General features: G+C 40.9%; 1 protein-coding gene across 4 annotated transcripts in view; it reads right to left on the bottom strand.

Annotated features, from left to right (window-relative positions):
- The window catches only part of Ctnna2 (catenin alpha 2), a 1,132,589-nt gene that overhangs the window by 759,509 nt on the left and 355,397 nt on the right, over positions 1-17,683 (bottom strand). For all 4 annotated transcript variants that reach the window (XM_005078277.4, XM_005078278.4, XM_040738184.1 and 1 more), the window contains exons 5-6: positions 15,122-15,241; positions 10,189-10,455 (exon numbers count right to left, since the gene is read on the bottom strand). In XM_005078277.4, coding sequence (XP_005078334.1) covers positions 10,189-10,455; positions 15,122-15,241 — 387 coding nt within the window. The remainder of the gene's footprint in view (positions 1-10,188; positions 10,456-15,121; positions 15,242-17,683) is intronic.

The following is a 17,683-nucleotide window of genomic DNA, read 5'->3' on the forward strand; positions in this document are numbered from 1 at the left end:
ATGCCCCTTTCTGACTTCTGTGAGCATGTGTGTGCTCATACAGGCAAAACAGGCACACACATGCTCATAAGTAAAAGTAAATTTTAGAAAATGAAATGATTAGCACTATTAATCAAAGAGATCATAGGACAAGTCTAAGTCTGAATAATTGAGCTATTTAAATAGACCACATGCTTCTCCATAATCACTTCATTAGACAAAAGCTCTCATGTGGTTCCCAATATTGAAGCACAACTAATGAATCAGTGATAATCAAAATTATACTGTTTATCCCATGTGGACAATCTTTAATATTTTCATCAACTACATTAGCATTTGGAGTTTCATTTAGCACTAACTATTTGAAATAAAGGTGTACTAACGCTAAAAATAAAACCTGCCAATCTTCTCAAAAGGGAAAATGAATTACTCATGGAATATATAGACTGTTATAATCTTCTTAGGCAAAGGGACACAAGATTGGAAGTATAATAATTTTATTTAAAGCCTGAAAGGCAGAAAAACAAGGATTTAAGTAATAATTATTAAAATACTATTTCAAATCCCATTCTCATATTTGTTCAGTAAATTACATAATCGCCTTTCAGGCCTGAAATGTCCAAGATTAAATTAAATTGATATGGAATATTTTCTTGAAGAAAAAAAATGTTGACAGAAGTGTAAATAATTACTGGCCTCTGAGATGGCACAGTTGGTAAAGCACTTGCCCCTCAAGTGTGAGGGCACAAGCTCGGATTCCCAGAATACGTATAACAGGAAGAAAACACATGCCTATAATCCCATGGTGATATGGGAAACAGGCAGGTCCCTGGAGTTCAGGGGTCAGGTAGCAGGAACAAAGCTGCAGGCTAATGAAACACTTTGTCTCAAACAAAAAAAATATGAGAAGGTAGCTAAGAATCAACACTGGAGGCTATCCTCTGACTTCCACATGTATGCATATACACCAAGACAGGCATGCACGAACACGCACACACCCAAACATGCATGCAGAAACATGTGTGAATGCGTGTATTTACCCCTGCCCTCACTGCTGCATAAGAATGTAAAAATTTCTGTCTGAAATTATTCTTAGGTTGATAAATCCTTCTTAAAAAGTCATTCAGGAGCAAGACGAGAGAGGTCCATATCCCCGGTATGGCCTTTGGATTGTTGGTGATTGTACCTGATGAAGGGGTCTAGTGGAGAAAACGCAGAGAAGATGATTCTCTAATAAACTTGCTGGGTGGGTTTTGTCCCACAGCCACACAGAGACTTGCTCTCTGCTCCCTCCATGCTTCCCTATGAGGCTCTCCATTCAGAGCTGTCTGTGTCTACACCAACCATAGCTACTATGTCATGCCTCTAGACACTTACAGGAAGTATTAAGTACTTATATTTTATGATATTAATGTACAGAGCAGATCAAACACTTTCTGGAGCCTTCCACAGTGAGGTAGTATAGATACTTGCATCCCTGGGATTTGGACCCTAGTATGTATTTTAATTCATGGTCTATGATGATAACAATACAAGGTACCACTGTAGCGTTTGGCCACCAGATGTCAGTGTACGATAAAGAATGCAAGAACACTATTGCTTGTATAGCTACATGGGATGTAGTGAGTGAGAAGGAGCAGGAAGATGAAGAAGCACCTCATGTAGAGAAGGCAAGAGTCTGAAAATTGCTGAATCCTGTAGAGGGTTATTCATACTTGATTTTTATACTGTTTTGTTCAATTTGTTTGGATTTGTTTTTGATGTTATGTAAGAACCAGGTATGATGGCACATATCTGCAACCCCAGCACTCAGAAAGTCGAGTCCAAAAGAATGGGAATCCCACCTGAGGCTGTATAGTGAGGCTCTTTCTCAAACATAAAGAAACACTTTATTTTAAAGGTAAGTTGAATGAGCAGTGCACCATGTACATTGAAAGAGCTCAAAGCAACTGCTTACCCTAAATTAGAAAATCACAGATATAGGGTTTGTTATCAAATTTCAAAGCATAGATTTGCACACATGTTTAGCCATTTGATAATACTCAATGGTTAAGGGAACTTGGTCTTGCAAAGGACCAGAGTTCAGATACATGCACCTATTAAGGGCTGCTCACAAACACCTCTCATTCCAGCTCGAGGGGATCAATCCACTCTTCTGCCTTCTGTGTGCTCCTAAATGAAACACACACTTGCATGTGTTTGCACACAGATACACACAAATAAGAACTAAACCTTTTTTCCCCAAAGTTTATTCTCAACCTTTGTATGCGGCTAATTGGTCATTTCCTTAAGGAATTCATCCACTGTTATACACATGTGCCCATGTGCGCATGTGAATGTGCACACGTGTGTGCGCCTGTGCGTGCACACACACACACACAGAATTTAAGAACATGTTACGCACCCAAGTGCATACAGTGGCGCTAATTAATTAAGAATTTTCTCTTTTATGCCCCGTTTTTTTGTATGCTGTTTACTCTCTGTGAAAGATCTAAGTTATCTTACAGCTAAACTTTACACTAAAACGAAAGCATGAGCTATGACTCCTCAGTATCTGTGATTACACAGTTATACAGAGATTGGAGTAAGTTGCCAGCCTCCTGGATCCAAGTCATGAACTTGCCTCAGGGTCCCAGATTTCATGTGGTCCCCATTCACTTTGATGAATAGAAATCAGAGAGTGTGATTAAAAACTATTGATAGAAGTAGTAAGGAAAGCAGGCATGGTAAGAGCAACAAGGCATGTGTTGAATACTAGAACTCTTTCTGGGAGAAAATCCTTCATCCTGCTGTCTAGGTAAAGTTAGGTCAAGGGCTCACATCTATTATCTCAGATGAGAGAACCTAAAGAAGCCAAGGCCTTTTGAGTAGTGCAATTAATCCCCTATTCTGTTGTTTTCCAGACTATGTTCCTATGGATGCTGCTGTCCCTCAAAGGCATGTACTTGGAATAGTGAATTGTCCTGATGTAGGGCATGTTCCTAGGTTTGTTTACTGGCTTTCATTTTTATGCGTTTGTCCTCTACTTTGCTAATTGCTTTCAAACAGTTAGTTACAGCTTGAATTCCCCTCATGAATACATTTAGAGTATTTGGATGGAACCTTCTGTTCTCTCCATTCTTATGTAACTTAATTAGAATGAAACTAATTAAGGTTCTTCAGTGCTTAATGTGGGGTTTCCCAGATGTCCCCAGAATGATGTCAAAGAAGATATGTAGTGCAGAAACCTCCTAGTAAGAACTAACTTGGTTGTTGTGGGAAATGAGGGGATATAACCAAGAAGGGACTGGAAAAGGAGTTTATTGTAAAAAGTTTTTATCTCATTGAAATCCACTCATACTCCCTTGTGGTTGGGCAGACCCCAAGTGCAGAGATTCTAAGAATCCTTGATCTGTCCAGCGCTTTGGTTCACAGCTGTATGATATGCACTTGGTTTTGGAAACAATGAAAAAGAGGATTACTTCACTATTCAAAAAGGTCTTAACTTCTTCAGACTCTTTTAATAGAAACCGCTGAAGTCACGTGTGTGAACCCCTGACCCAACTTACCCAGAGAGAATTTCCATTCTCTATTGAAACTATCTTCTAACTCTGCGTCTCCAAATCTAGCCTAGAGTAGTGAATAGTCACAGACATCCAGAAGGCTCTACTCTGTATTGTGTAGGGGCACATTCCTTAAATGAGTTTCTGGGATGGAAACCCTGTACTGAACCACATTGTTTTTATATGGAGCTACTTAACAATCATGTCCTCCTGAGAGAAGCTCAGAGTGGAGATAGCCTTTGGTCAGTGACTATCACAGAACAATGCTCACCCACCCTATCCCAGAAGACAATAGGAGCATTGCACTCAGCTCAGGTCCCTGGTTCTTTTCAGGCATAGATGATTTTATCCTCCTGGTCTGTCTCTGTTGCTAACACTTAGTCCCCAGCACTCCTATCTATTGAACAGCAAAACAGAAACACAAATTACAGTTTAACCAAGATTTAAAAAAAAACACTGGAAAACAACGCACACAAAATTAAGGAGAATGCAAAAGAATAAAAGTGGCTATGAAAATCTGTAAGGAGGACAACTTATGTGGACTTGGGATGTTTAGTTAACAGACAGTTCTATGTGACTGAGGATATATTGTCTCCATTCTCCACTGTAGACAGCATCTTAAAAGGCACAATGGTAGTGAAAGCAAGGCAAGAGGCTGCATGGTCACTACCACAGTGTCCCTTCTCCCAAGGTGGAAGCATTAAAAATCTTGGAAGGTATGCATGTAGAGTTTATGAGTGAAAATAGTGCCGGAGGCAGTTTGGGACAGTATCGCAGACTGGGATGGGCCAGAGCAGAGGTGGCATACTGAAGCTGTGGGCTGTCAGGGGACAGGGGAAGTGCTCATAACCTACTCAACGAGCTTGGAAATACAAGAGATAGCAGATGATAGGAAGCATTAACAAAAGCAAACAAACAAAAAAACAACCACAGGTTCTTTAGGAGTTGTAAGGATACATTTTGTGTAGGCCTGGAACACACAGCATGGAGCAAGGGAAGAAGAACTGGAACATGTCAGAAGGAACATGTCAGAAACGGAACATGTCAGAAGGAGAGGTTATCCATGAGACAAATGAAAGTCACATGGAAAAAGCTAAGCATGGGGAAGTCAATATAGTACTCACGATTTCATTTAAAATAATACATATTGAAAGATATCAGCTATTGATTCAACTTTTTAGTTTATGGTGCATCTGTGGTTGGGAGTGCAGAGGCCTGTGGAAGTCAGAAGAAAGTGTTAGGTCTTCTGGGTTACAGCAGGGGAGCCCAGAGTGGAACTCCAGGTCTCTGCAAGAGCAGCAAACACTCTTAGTTGCTGAGCCATGGATCTGGCCCCTTTTATTTTGATTAATTTGGCTACTTGACAATTTCATTTGAGGTGGGATGGTGACTTTCCTCATACGAGGGAGGCTGAAACGGGAGGACTGTAAGGTTAAGGTCAACCGATGTCACCTAGAGTTAATCGGCAGCGTAGAAAAGAAAACATTTTTTAAAAGACAGAAATAGCTTTTTATCTTAAATATAAATTCAAATTCATATTGTCATATTTAAATTTATGAATTCATGAAAATATGATTCATGAGTAGAATCAATGTCTGTGTTCCCAGTGATAACCTCTATAAGGTGTTAAAGGTCAAAGTTTTCCAAAGTATATTCATCAATCTACACAAAAGAATTTAAAAAAAACACATGGAATGTTCTCTCCCCCCTTCTGCTTTTTAAAGGAGAGATCTCACTGTAGCTCTGGCTGACCTGGAATTGAGCAATTCCCCTGTCGTGGGCAGGATCACGGTCAACTTAGTAATAGAAAACCCTGCATTGCCTTCTAAGGTTATCTCCACTCTCAAAAGTTTCCCAGCAATCAAAGCAGGCCTTGTAATTTGACTCACTCATGAGAAGTCATTACTTGTTAAAAATATTCTGTGCAGAATTCCGCAGTGGACAGTGTCACAGGACTGAATTAACCGCCTCCAGTTCCCACAATCGAAACCTTAATGATTTTCCCATTGATCAGCAGTCATTGTACTTTTGTGACCACATGATTAGAGGCGCTCTTGGCAGTTTCTAATTGTTACAGTTCTGCTTTTGGACCCTTGATTATTTTTCTTTGTCAGTCATTGCATTGATTTTTTTTAAATATATAAGCAGGCTCAGTGGTGACAGAAGATAGGTGACCAAGCGAACCCTAATTATAACTACCCATTACAAACCTATCCTATGCTTTTAAACAAATGGATGTAAAACTATCAATTTTCCCTTATTCTAGGTAACTAAAAGATTGGTGTGTGTGTGTGTGTGTGTGTGTGTGTGTGTGTGTGTGTGTGTGCTCATGGATTAGCAAGCATGTGTATGTATGTGTGCAAATATGCAGGCCAGAAAACAACATCTGGTATCTTCATCAGTCATTCTCTACATTTGTTTTGAATTTTTGAGATAGGTTCACACTGAACATGGTGCTCCCTGAATAAATTGTATACTAAGGGGTCAGCAAGCTCTAGGGCTCTTCCAGTGTCTACCTACCACTCACTCCCATCACTGGTGCTGAAGTTGTAGGTGTACATAGTTGGTCTAGTCTTTTTACATGGATGCTGACTTTTGAATCCAACTCCTCATGCTTGTACAATAAGTACAGTTTACTGAGTGAAACTACCCTCCAAACCTAGCGATAAGATTTAAGCCACATCTACATCAACCTCCCATAAAAACTGAAACTGACATTCATAACTACTGATACAGATTGCCTCTCAAATTCAATTTTAAGACACAAGAAATATGGACTAGGAAACTCTGTTTTCTATTCACACAGCTCTTCTCACTTCAGCAATGCAGAGATATTACTATTTAAACTGTCACTGCATTTGGTAGATATTAGGTCATTTATCAATCTGGCATATCACCATGAAAGTCAGTACCAGGGCAGTAAAGTTCATCACTTAGTGAAAGGGCACCATTTAGGTATCAGTGGTATGATTTGGGTAAGTGTCCTCCTACAAAAGTGTGTTCAATGTTTAGACTCCCACCAGGAGTGCTGATGGGAGCTGATGGGTATATCCTTAAAGGGATATTGGGTCCTTGGTCTTTCTCTTTTGCACTTACTTATTATGCTGAGGTGAGCATCTTGTCCCAGCATGCATTCCTGCCATTCTTTACTGCCTTACCACAGGCTCCAATAAGAATCTAATTAACCTTGCCCTAAAACTTCTGAAAGTGGGAGCCAAAATAACCCATCTTTTCAAATAACATACCTTTTCATTTGTAGAACAATTAGTTTTCTTTTAATCTCTCTCTCTCTCTCTCTCTCTCTCTCTCTCTCTCTCGTGTGTGTGTGTGTGTGTGTGTGTGTGTGTGTGTGTGTGTATGTGTGTATGCTATGTGTGTGGGTACCTACAAAGTACAGAAGAGCATCAGGTCCCCTAGAGCTGCAGATACAGGAAGTGGTGGGTCACCGGACTTGGGCACTGGGAACTAACTCTGATCCTCTGAAAGAAAATCAAGTACTCTTAACCACTGAGATGTTTTGCTCTCCCCAAAACTTCCTTCTTTTTATGGAGATGATTTCAAGTGTTTTGTTACAGTTATAAGAGGCTGACTAACATATTCTGTAAACAGCACGTGTGTTTTAGGGAAGAAGCCTATACTTTCTAATCAATTTCAAGTTAGAATACCTGGGGAATAACAAAGACCAAACAAACCCTCCATCCCATTTATAACTGCTCCATGAAGAGAAACAGTATATTATTTTCAGTGAAAGAATTTCAAGTATTAAGGGATCTAGGTTTACAGGCATAAGAAACGATGGGAAATCTACAAGTAATTAGTTATAGTGTATTTCTTTAAAATTTTAGTAGCATCTTCAGCACTGGTCAAGAAGTTTTGAAAACAAATTTCATTTACCACGGAGCAGCTGTTAGGCTGCTACACCAATGGCAGCTGTTGTTCTGGGTTGCAGCTCAGACAGCTACACAAGTTATTTTTGTTAGCCTTTGAAAATAAAATTAAAACATTGGGTCACTGGTACATAATTCTCATTGCTTGCAAACAAATAAGCATTAATAATAAAGTACTAGTTGGCATAAGTTATTAACATAACAAAAAGTTGCTTCACTAACACATAATAACCTTAGTTAACATTGTGATCAATTTCCCAAAGCCCTTTGCACCCTAACTAAGAAGGCAACACTGTGGTAAATGAAAGGGTTAAAGGTTTTAGGTGTGAACACGCTTCACTATTTGAGATTTCTGAAATGAGCTCAGATTTGATTTCATGGTTCTGAAGCCTCTTGTAATATCACAGTGATGCTTCAGGTGGAGTGCTTACAGGGAAAGCTGCTCTTGAAAGTGGCCTAGCACCAGACAGAACGTGAGGACCCGGAGCCATCTCACTGACTGACAGAAGGTGGCAGCAGCTGACAGGCCTCCAGCCAGGGAGTTCTCTGTCAGCTTCCCACTACTTTCCATGGCTTACTGTTCAATCACGAAAGAAATCACTATGTAATAAGAAGGATGGGATCAAATTTCACTGCGTAGTAAATCCCTTCTTAACTAAGTTTTATTATTGCCCTAATTTAAAAATATTTTAGTATTTTAGATTATTTGTGACTTTCGACTGTTCTAAAAATGAGACATTTTTGTTTCAATATGTATTTAAAGTAGCAATACAGCCTGCTTTAGAATCTGCATGCGCGATCTAATCTTTATCCTATTAATATATAGTTTTATACATTTTTTATTTCAGAAAGAAAAGCCTTCATCATCACTTCAATGAGCATGAAAAGTTCCTCAACATGTTTATTGCTTTTGCCTGGGCAAGACTCAACAGTCTCCCTATCCTGTGTCACAGAATTACTCACAGAGTAAAGCTTTCCCTCAGTAGAGGAAATCCATTCTTTTTTTTCTGCACTGCACATTTACATTTTATGTATTTTAGCATATGTGAGGAAATTAAAATAAGTAACAAAATAAAGTGAACAGCTTTACTGATATCCATGAAAGTTTTCCAAAAGTTACGTTGAACTGTTCTCTTCTAATAATTGGGAGCTACCTGCTGAAGTGTTGCACATGGAATTAGATAGTACCCAGTCCCCATTTCTGTAATAAATTCGTTCACTTTCTTGCTAAATTCAGATATGATTCTACATAAACCCTGACAATGACTGGAGAGACTGCTCAGCAGTTGCACGCACATGCTGCACTTGGAGAGTACCCAAGTTTGGTTCCCAGCATTCATGTTGGGTATTGCCTGTAACTCCAGCTTCAGGGGTTCGGGCTCCTCTAGCTTCTGCAGGCTCTGGCCCTCACAAACACACACCCATACAGAGACACACAAGCATACACATTTTTAAAAATAAATACTCTTTAAAAATCCTCTAAAGCCACTATACGGTGTGAGTTCAAATGTACTTATGAATGTGTATTCACATATAAGAATGTGTATCTGATCCGGGCGGTGGTGGTGCACGCCTTTAATCCCAGCACTCAAGAGGCAGAGGCAGGCAGATCTCTGTGAGTTCGAGGCCAGGCTGGACCGACAGCCTCTAAGACAATACAGAGAAACCCTGTCTCATAAAACCAAAAAAAAAAAAAAAAAAGAATGTGTGTCTGCACACTCACACAGACTGTCCAATCAAGAGAGAAGAAAAGATCTAGAACCTTCAGAATCCCTAGTATTCAAGTTATTCCTCAACTATATTCTCCCTATCACTTTCTTCAGGCTCCTCCCATCGTGCCACTAACCATTTGCTGCCCAAAGCTCGTGTCCACTCCCCCAAGAGAAGGCCTGCATCTCTCCTAGCAGCTTCTAAATAACCCTGTGAATTCTGTTCTAAATTTTTCCTACCATCCCCATCTCCACTGTGTAACAAACTACCCATGAAATCAAGAGGCTGGGAATTCACGAGTTTCCACGTCTTTTTCACTATGCAGGATTACATGCTAGATGATAGATGACTGCACAGAAGAACATCTTCGGGGCATGCTGGCATCCTTGGATGCTGATGACTGCACCCTCTCAAGCATTTACACTGTACGGCCATGCATGGTCCAGGCATAGGAAGTCTCCTGTGTCCCCAGATGCATGCGGTAGGTCTTTTGTGGGATTTGTATTTGGAACTTCTGAGAGGAGGCACTCAAAGACTAGACTCCTATATAGGGTTCAGGGTAATAGGGTATTCTTGTCACTGACTTAAACTGAAACTATTGTGGGAAATTTTCCACTGAAACATTATAGATGCAATCTAACCCCAGCTGATATGTTTGTCCCCCTTTAATGAAATTGATTACCCAAATGATTTGGAGGTGAGGGTCCTTCTACCTTTCAGGAATCAGACCTCTTAAACATGGTTGTTATATTCTTTAAAGATTAGTGTACTAATGTCTCCCAGTATTTTAGATTTCCAGTAATAGTAATATAGACCATACAGTTTATCTTCCTGTCAAAAAATTCTGAGAAAATCAATATATAATATTATGTGCCTATAACTTGTGGTATCCCTTAAATTATGTAAATCATGGTATCCCTTATACATATATATATATATATATACTGAATATATAGCACATATAGCTGTGTGTGTGCGTGTGTGTGTGTGTGTGTGTGTGTGTGTGTGTGTGTGTGTGTGTGTGTGTGTGTGTTAAGTGCATACTCTATGGGTATCAGCCAGGTGCTTACATCAAACTCGTTCAGGGCTGCAGCCAGCTCCCCAATGCCTGTGTGGCCTTTGGCTTCATCAGTGGGTGAGGTGGCCTGAGCAGCACTGGAGATCCCTGCTATGGCCTCTTGGACTTGTTTGAATACATAATCTCGGTTGGCTCTGGTAGCAGCAACATCCGGGTGGCGGAGGAAGGCTTGGGAGGCTGTGTACAGCATGGTGGCATTCTTCTTCAGGGCTCCACGGGCAGCGGCCATTTCGTCCCTACAGTGAGGGTCCTTCAGCTCCTGTGAAAAAGTAGAACACATATAAGGCTTGTGTGGAAGTGTTTGTGGGGAGAATTGGAATCTGAGGCTCACGGATACATTGTGGATTTTAGAAACTCCACCTTCCTTTGTACTCTTTGTAGTTGTCAGAGTGACTCAAAACTGCTCTTTCTTAATGAAATATCTAAGTCAGTGGCTGCTGTCCATTACGCACTGTCATATGTCAGGGTTCCAACCTACCTGGCTTACCTTTTTTTAATTAACATTTTTTCATTTACCTTACATACCAACCACAGTTTACCCGCTCTGCTCTTTTCCACATGCCCCCCGCCAAAAACTCATCTGCTTCCCTCCCCATTCACTTCTCTGTCTTCCCTCAGAAAGGGGCAGGCCTCCCGGTGGGCATGAACAAAGCATGGCACATCAATTTGAGGTAGGAGGGAGTTTCTCTCTCCGCATCAAGCCTGGACAAGGTAAACCAGCATGACGAACAGGTTCCAAAAGCCAGCTAAGCTCCAGGGATAGGTTCTTACAAACAGACTATATAAGCTATGTAACTGTCACTCACATGCTGAGGGCCTAGATCAGTCCCATGCAGGGATATGAGCTGTCTCTGTGGGTTCCTTCATCGTGACCTTGACCCCCACGGCTTATACAATCCCTCCTCCCTTTCATCAGGAGGACTCCCAGAGCTTGTCCCAGTGCTTGGCTATGGATTTAAAACCAAATTTCTAACCAACACCCCCAGCTTCCTTCTTCCACAACAACCAGCACCCTCATCCCTATCATCAGCATTTGTGGAGCATTTATGGAGCATTACTGTAGTGACTTTGTAAGCTCCTACATAGAATCTTCATGGCAGCAGTGGGCCCTGTCTATCTTGATATTGCGGACTCTTGCATCATCAGCACAATGTCGGCCAGCTAAGAGGCATTTAATACACAGATAACACTGAGAGAATGCAAAGCCGAGGACACCAACAAGGTAAGTGGGTGGTAGGCATCACAGGGTTTGTTCTCAGCAAGTGGAAAACCTGAAACCAGTCACCAAGGACCTGCTTGCTCTTGCTTAATTATGTTTATAACAAAGTGAAGCCAACTGCTACACGTATCAGTTTAGATTCACTCTCACTTGCATAGGTTTTCTTTAACTTAACCATCTCTAATGGCAAGCCAATCACCAACTTTAAAGATTTACTTTTATTCAGTTGTGTGTTGTGGTGTGTGTCTGCAGGGTGTTGGTAACTTTGGGGACCAAGAGAGGATATTAAATCCCCTAGTTGTAGTTAAAAGCTGTTGTGGGCCATTGGACATGAGTACTGGGAACTGAATCCGGTCCTCTGGAAGAGTAGCAAGTGCTCTTAACTGCTAGGCCATTGCGATAGCCCCATCACACACCAAATTGAAAGACTAGACAATAACAGACCAACAGGGATCTGGTTTTCTCAAAACAAAACCACTGGGGAGTCACTTTTTCAACAGCACATCTTGAGAGTTTGTCCTCATCAGTCCTGGAAATGCTGAAGGAGTTGTTGTTCACTGAGAGCCGTGTAGATTTGTCAACTGAGTATGTCTAAGGGTATAGTCTTTTAATTGTTAAACATCAGTAAATGATATTTGATGCACTGGGGGTCTCTTTGTATGTGTTCATTTTGTAGGTAACACATGGATGGTCTTGAATGAATATGTGGGTTTTTTCTTTTTTGCAGTTTAAATTGATTCTGAAAAAAAGCACATTATCTGTGGCATCTAGAGTAGTCGGTATTAGCTGACAATAAATAACAACTGAACCATGAATGTTCTTTTGGTTAAGCATGGTTAGATATATGCCAGCAAACACAGTCTCTAGAAGTGATTATGTGAGTCCTAGGGGTGAAAAAAATAACTAGCAAATATTGCAATGTAATCACTGTGGTCAGCAATGATCTGAACCCTTTCACAACAGAATCCCCTGAATGGTCACCAATGCCCTTACAACTCCTCAATATCTGGTTTATAAAGTAAATTCTAAATGTGTGTGTCTGTACATATGAATATGCATATAAATGTATGTAGTTATATATATGTACTTACATATATAAATATGGGTATATATTGAAAAATTAGGTTGAAAATGCTTCTTCACACAGACATTTGTGTTGATGTTCTTTATTCATAAAGCTGGAAACCATCAATGCTGAATTAGGGCCCAATGGTTAACTATTGAAAGAGTCATTGTGAATACCCATTCTGTGACAAGTAAGTTGTTTCTTAAAAGTACAAACTGTAGTGACCAGTCCCCCATTTTAGCAGCCATTACAGGCTAATATGTGCTTGCATGACCTTGCCACTCATGTCCTGGTCACTAAAGTCAGATGCCTTCCTCATGGCAAGGAGCCAATCAGAAGTTAGCTGGTGGGGCTGTGTTTTACAGCTCTGGGTGTGCTTTACGGAGAAGTGCACAACAATGACATGCAGAACATAGCAACCGCCCTGGGAGGGCCTATGGGCCATAACAACCAGTTGACCAATCAACACAGGCCAGGTCACCCAAACCTGGAAGTGCACCAATCCTGAGACTGTTTCATATCCCTAGACCCTCCCCTTATTCTGCCCTTTAAGATCCCTGCCTCAAAGTTGCTTGGGGTCTTTCTCCAGCTATTCGCCCTGTTTGCGGAGTGAAGGCCCCAAGCTAATGGGGTTAGCTCACTAAACATCTACAATAAAAGACTCTTTGCTTTTGCATCGAAATGGGCCTCTTGGTGATTTTGGGGTTCAGAATTTGGGCACAACAAAACCATGAGGTAAATGTTGATTGAGCCCTTGCCTAGAATGTGTGAGGCCTGATTTTGATCAAGACCACAGGGAAAAGATGAAGCTGAGGTGCACATGACAACAACCGTAGAGTTGCAGTGAATGTTGAAGGAAAGGGCCACATGCTGAAATGTCTGCCGTGTACGTATTTACCTCTTCTCATTAAAATTTACAGAAGTCTCAGTTAGCAGGTGATTAAAAATAAGGCATCGCTGAGAAAAATCTGAGCTGTATTTCTTAGGTTTCTCATAGGAATGTCTGCATCATTAGTGCTCAGATACCAGCTCTTCAAGTCCAGGTTCTGTTTCCATCCCCAGCCTGCTCTTTCCCTTCCATCTGATACTTCCGTGTGGATGTCTTAAGCATCTTAAGTTCATGCCTGTAAACAGCACATATTGATTTCTAGCCCTAATCAGGCCTCTTTCAATCTTCCTCATGTCAATCAAACTACCACCTTCTACTCATTTGCTTACACCAGGGCTTTGAAGGAAACTCATTCCTGTCAATCATGCACTTCTCACCTCTGAAACAGAGGCAGCTCTTCAAGAACGTATTTCACCCCCTATATATTTTCTCCACCTTCATGGCTTCTCACTAACCACTGCCTGCTATCGCGTTCACTTATCCCCTCCCACTGTCTGCTTCTCTTCCATCCTGCCTCTTTTTCAGCAAAATATTTAGAATGATGCTAAAATAAAAAGCCTAGACATGGATACTACACTTTGAGCCTGCTTACAATAAGATCCAAACACTGTATAACAAGTCCAGATACCATGGCCTGTGCATTTCTATCTAACATCCCCTCTCCCCTGCCTCCCTTTTGGTCCTCTGAAATTCAAGCACTGAAATCAGTTATTTCACTGAGAAAGCCATCTCGCCACCGCCACCCCTTGCCACACATACACTTAAGAGCAGTTACCCACTGTACTCACACTAGTCAGACAGCAAGCAGCAAAGACTTACGTAGGTAAAATTAAAGATAATTACACAAATTAAGCTCCTGTTTAAGTGCCTGCTGCATACAGGGCATTTATAATTCCAGCATCACTTCAGCTAGGCAGAGAGAACTGCTGTTGGGGGACAAAACTTTTCAGCTGGTGAAAGACCTGTAACATTCCTTCAAATGTGAAGAGTTCTGGGAGCAATCAAGAGGACTGATGAAGAGAGTAATAGATGCCCAAGTAGCAGGCTGTTTTTTACTTGTTTGCTGGTTTGTGTTTTAGAACACGATGATGCTCTTTGGTAATAATGAACTCTTTGGGAATTCAAAGGGTACCCCACGAACAGCTAAAACTAAGGGTCTATCTCTTGACAGAGGAGATATGGGGAAGGATCCTAGGTCATCCTTCTCCATTGTTTTGGCTGCTTGTCACCCGTGTCCTTTCTTCCCTCGTCTTCCCTTCCCCACTTGCTCTTCCTCTCACTCTGCCCATACTTCCTTCTGTTCTTTTTATAAAGTTTTTGCTGCATCTGTGCTGCATCCTGTGTGTGCACCTTCTGGTTTGCACAGAACGAAAAGACTTATTTTGGGAGCCAACGGTGGCATCCAGAGCCTGCACAGCACCGCGCCCCAGTCTGCTTTCTTCTCAATTGGCCTGGAGCTCCTCATGCCCTGGACAGAAGGTTCAAGTGTGGTGGGACTGGAAACCTGTTCTCCTCAGTGAAAACAGGTATTCTGTGGTCTATTCATAGGCAGCAACCAGACAGTACCTGCGGCCCCATGTGGGGGCATCAATGGAGGCACCGATGGTCAAAGCAGGACACGGACTTTGTGAGATGTTCATGGAGCATTTAATCACAAGCAGATGCAACTGCTCCATGTTTCAGGCCTACAGAGACAAGGTTATCTAAACTCACCCTTCCCCCCCAGAAACATTGCCAAACTTCTTCCCCACCTGTTGTCTTCTTGCTGCTACATAGTTCAGTTTCACCATTTCTTTTCCAAACTCTTTAAAGCGGTTTGCAAGATCTTGCTCATTTGTAGCATTTTTGACAGCTTCCAGAGCCTCCTCAACCTGAAGATACAAAAAGATACATGGCATATTAATTAGAAGACAGTACATACGCATATTAAACGTGTAAACCTAATAATCACCTACAGTCAAAATAACATTTTCTCCAAAATGATATTTTGACTGTAGGTGATTATTAGTATGCTTTTGCCAACCGTTTCAATGTGAATACATGTTCATGTTTTCTTTGCAAGTTACCATTTATAGCATGCTTAATATTTAAGTTGAGTTGAGAGTAAATGGCACATATTGCTCTTGAAGAGAATCTGAGTTTTGCCCCTGCTCACAACCATCTATAACATCTGATTTGGGGGCCCTGGCACATCTGGTACCCACAGGTACCTGAATTCACATGCACATAGCCCCCCGACATAAACATAATTTTAAAGTATCTGGTGTAAATGAAACTAGAGGCTGAACTCCGAAAGTACACACAAATCCTCTCTATGATGTATTTTATATTTTTGGTTGTGAGCCTAGCCTTTAACGGCTGAGCCATCTCTCCAGCCCTCTATGATGTATTTTATAGAACTATGACTGTAGTAAGGAATATAGGCTTCCAATATAAAGTAGAAATACCAAGGACACACACATAGGGAAAAATGGTGTATAATTTTAAAAATAGTTCTTCTAGCTCTCCCAGGTTGCATAAACTCCTGGGAAGCTGAGGAATTTGTAACGACAGTATCTTCAGTCTCTATTGTCAAGACCTCTAAATTCGGGACTCAAGTTGAGATACATACTTCGGCATTGCCATGTAAGGAGGAGACAGCACACATCTGGAGACAAGTAGAATTGAAATCCTGCTGTCACTTGCAGGTGGCATCCAGTAGAGTGGAATGGCAGCGGGCAGAACGACAGCAGCCATGCCACCCTAACGATGTGTATGCCTCCAGCTTCTCACAACCTCCTTCAGCAGGGTTTTCCTTCGTCCCACTGGACCCTAACTATCAATTTCACCCCAACTATCTCATAAATATGTGAGGTAGTTGGAGGCACTAAAGTTTCCACATCTATCAAACAACCTGAATTTTAACATGGTGTGGAACCTTCAACTAGTAACAGTCTCCCCATAATCCTTGTGGGCTAAATTAAAGTGTTGAGAATAGGTGACTATTCGTCACCCGATCCTAACCAGGATATCTATATTACACCATGAGGTCCAGAGAACATTGCAGGAGATGAGGAAGAACGAATGTAAGACTTGGAGGATTGGGAAGAAAGCTGTTAAATAATGCTGCCTTCTAAACAAGATATGGCTCATAGCTTATGCAGTTACCCACACAGTGTCAGGCCTACTACTGTTCCTTCAAGAATTAAGGAATGAACTCATGAGTCTTGTATCCGCCCTGGCAGGCAGTTAATGGCTGTTGGAGAAGGGGAAGATATTTTCTTCAGTTAAATATGTGGTCTTGGATAAATACAACCCCATTTTGCTCATGAAAGCAATTTGTTTCTCAGTGAGTCAGATACATGCATTAAAAATAATGACATGACAGTAGAAGGAGGGCCAGTTAGGAACTTGGAGTGGTCAGTGTGAGGAGACAAGAGAAGGTAATGGAGGTGAGCATAATAAAATATATTGTATACATTTTATATATAATACCAAAAATAATCCATAAATATTTAAAAACTTAAAACAAAGATACTGTAATATAATAATCCATGAAGTCATTGTCTGCTGATACCTATGTAGAGAAAAGCCAAGAACACAGCCCTGACTGAATAAGCCGCAAGACAGTGTAAGTTTTGCATAGTCAAAAGTTTTTCAACAAGAAGGGAGTCTGGATTATTTTGTATGAACTGAAAATCTCCAGCTCCATATATTTTCTTGCGAATGTCATTTCATTCTTCTTTACAGTAAGTAAAGTTTTGTGTATGTTCTGCATTGTCTTTCTCTGTCCATCTGCAGATAGACATCCAGACTGCTTCCATATCTTTATTCCTATGAACAATACACTTTAAAAATGGCCATGTATCTCTGTAGGTGTGGTCTTAGAGGCCAGTGGTAATACACCCATGGAACAATCCGGTTACAGAAAGATAAAGATATTTCCCCTAATATTCAGGGACTAGATATAAATTCATAATCATAACTATATAAGTATGTTCATATGTATGTATGTGTGTAGGGAGAGATCTTATGTAACCTATAGTGGGCGTGGTCACAGGTATATCGAATGTAATGGGGGGTTAAAAAAGCTGAGGGGAGGAGATGCTCTCTCTTTGGGTTCCGGTGGCATCCTGGAAGGCAGCTAACAGACCATTGGGTCTTGGCTTTTTTGGCTTCTCACGTTAAGTGATTTCTCCCTCAATAAAATATCTTAGGACGTCCCTAAGATGTGTAGCTTAATATTTCCACATTATATGTACACATGTGCAAACATATATATGACATGAGATTTAACAGGAGCTCATGAAAGGAGGAAAAGGTCAAAAGGGGAG

This window comes from Mesocricetus auratus, unplaced genomic scaffold (genome assembly GCF_017639785.1).
Source record: "Mesocricetus auratus isolate SY011 unplaced genomic scaffold, BCM_Maur_2.0 Super-Scaffold_100676, whole genome shotgun sequence".
In the NCBI taxonomy this organism is placed as follows: Eukaryota; Metazoa; Chordata; class Mammalia; order Rodentia; family Cricetidae; genus Mesocricetus; species Mesocricetus auratus.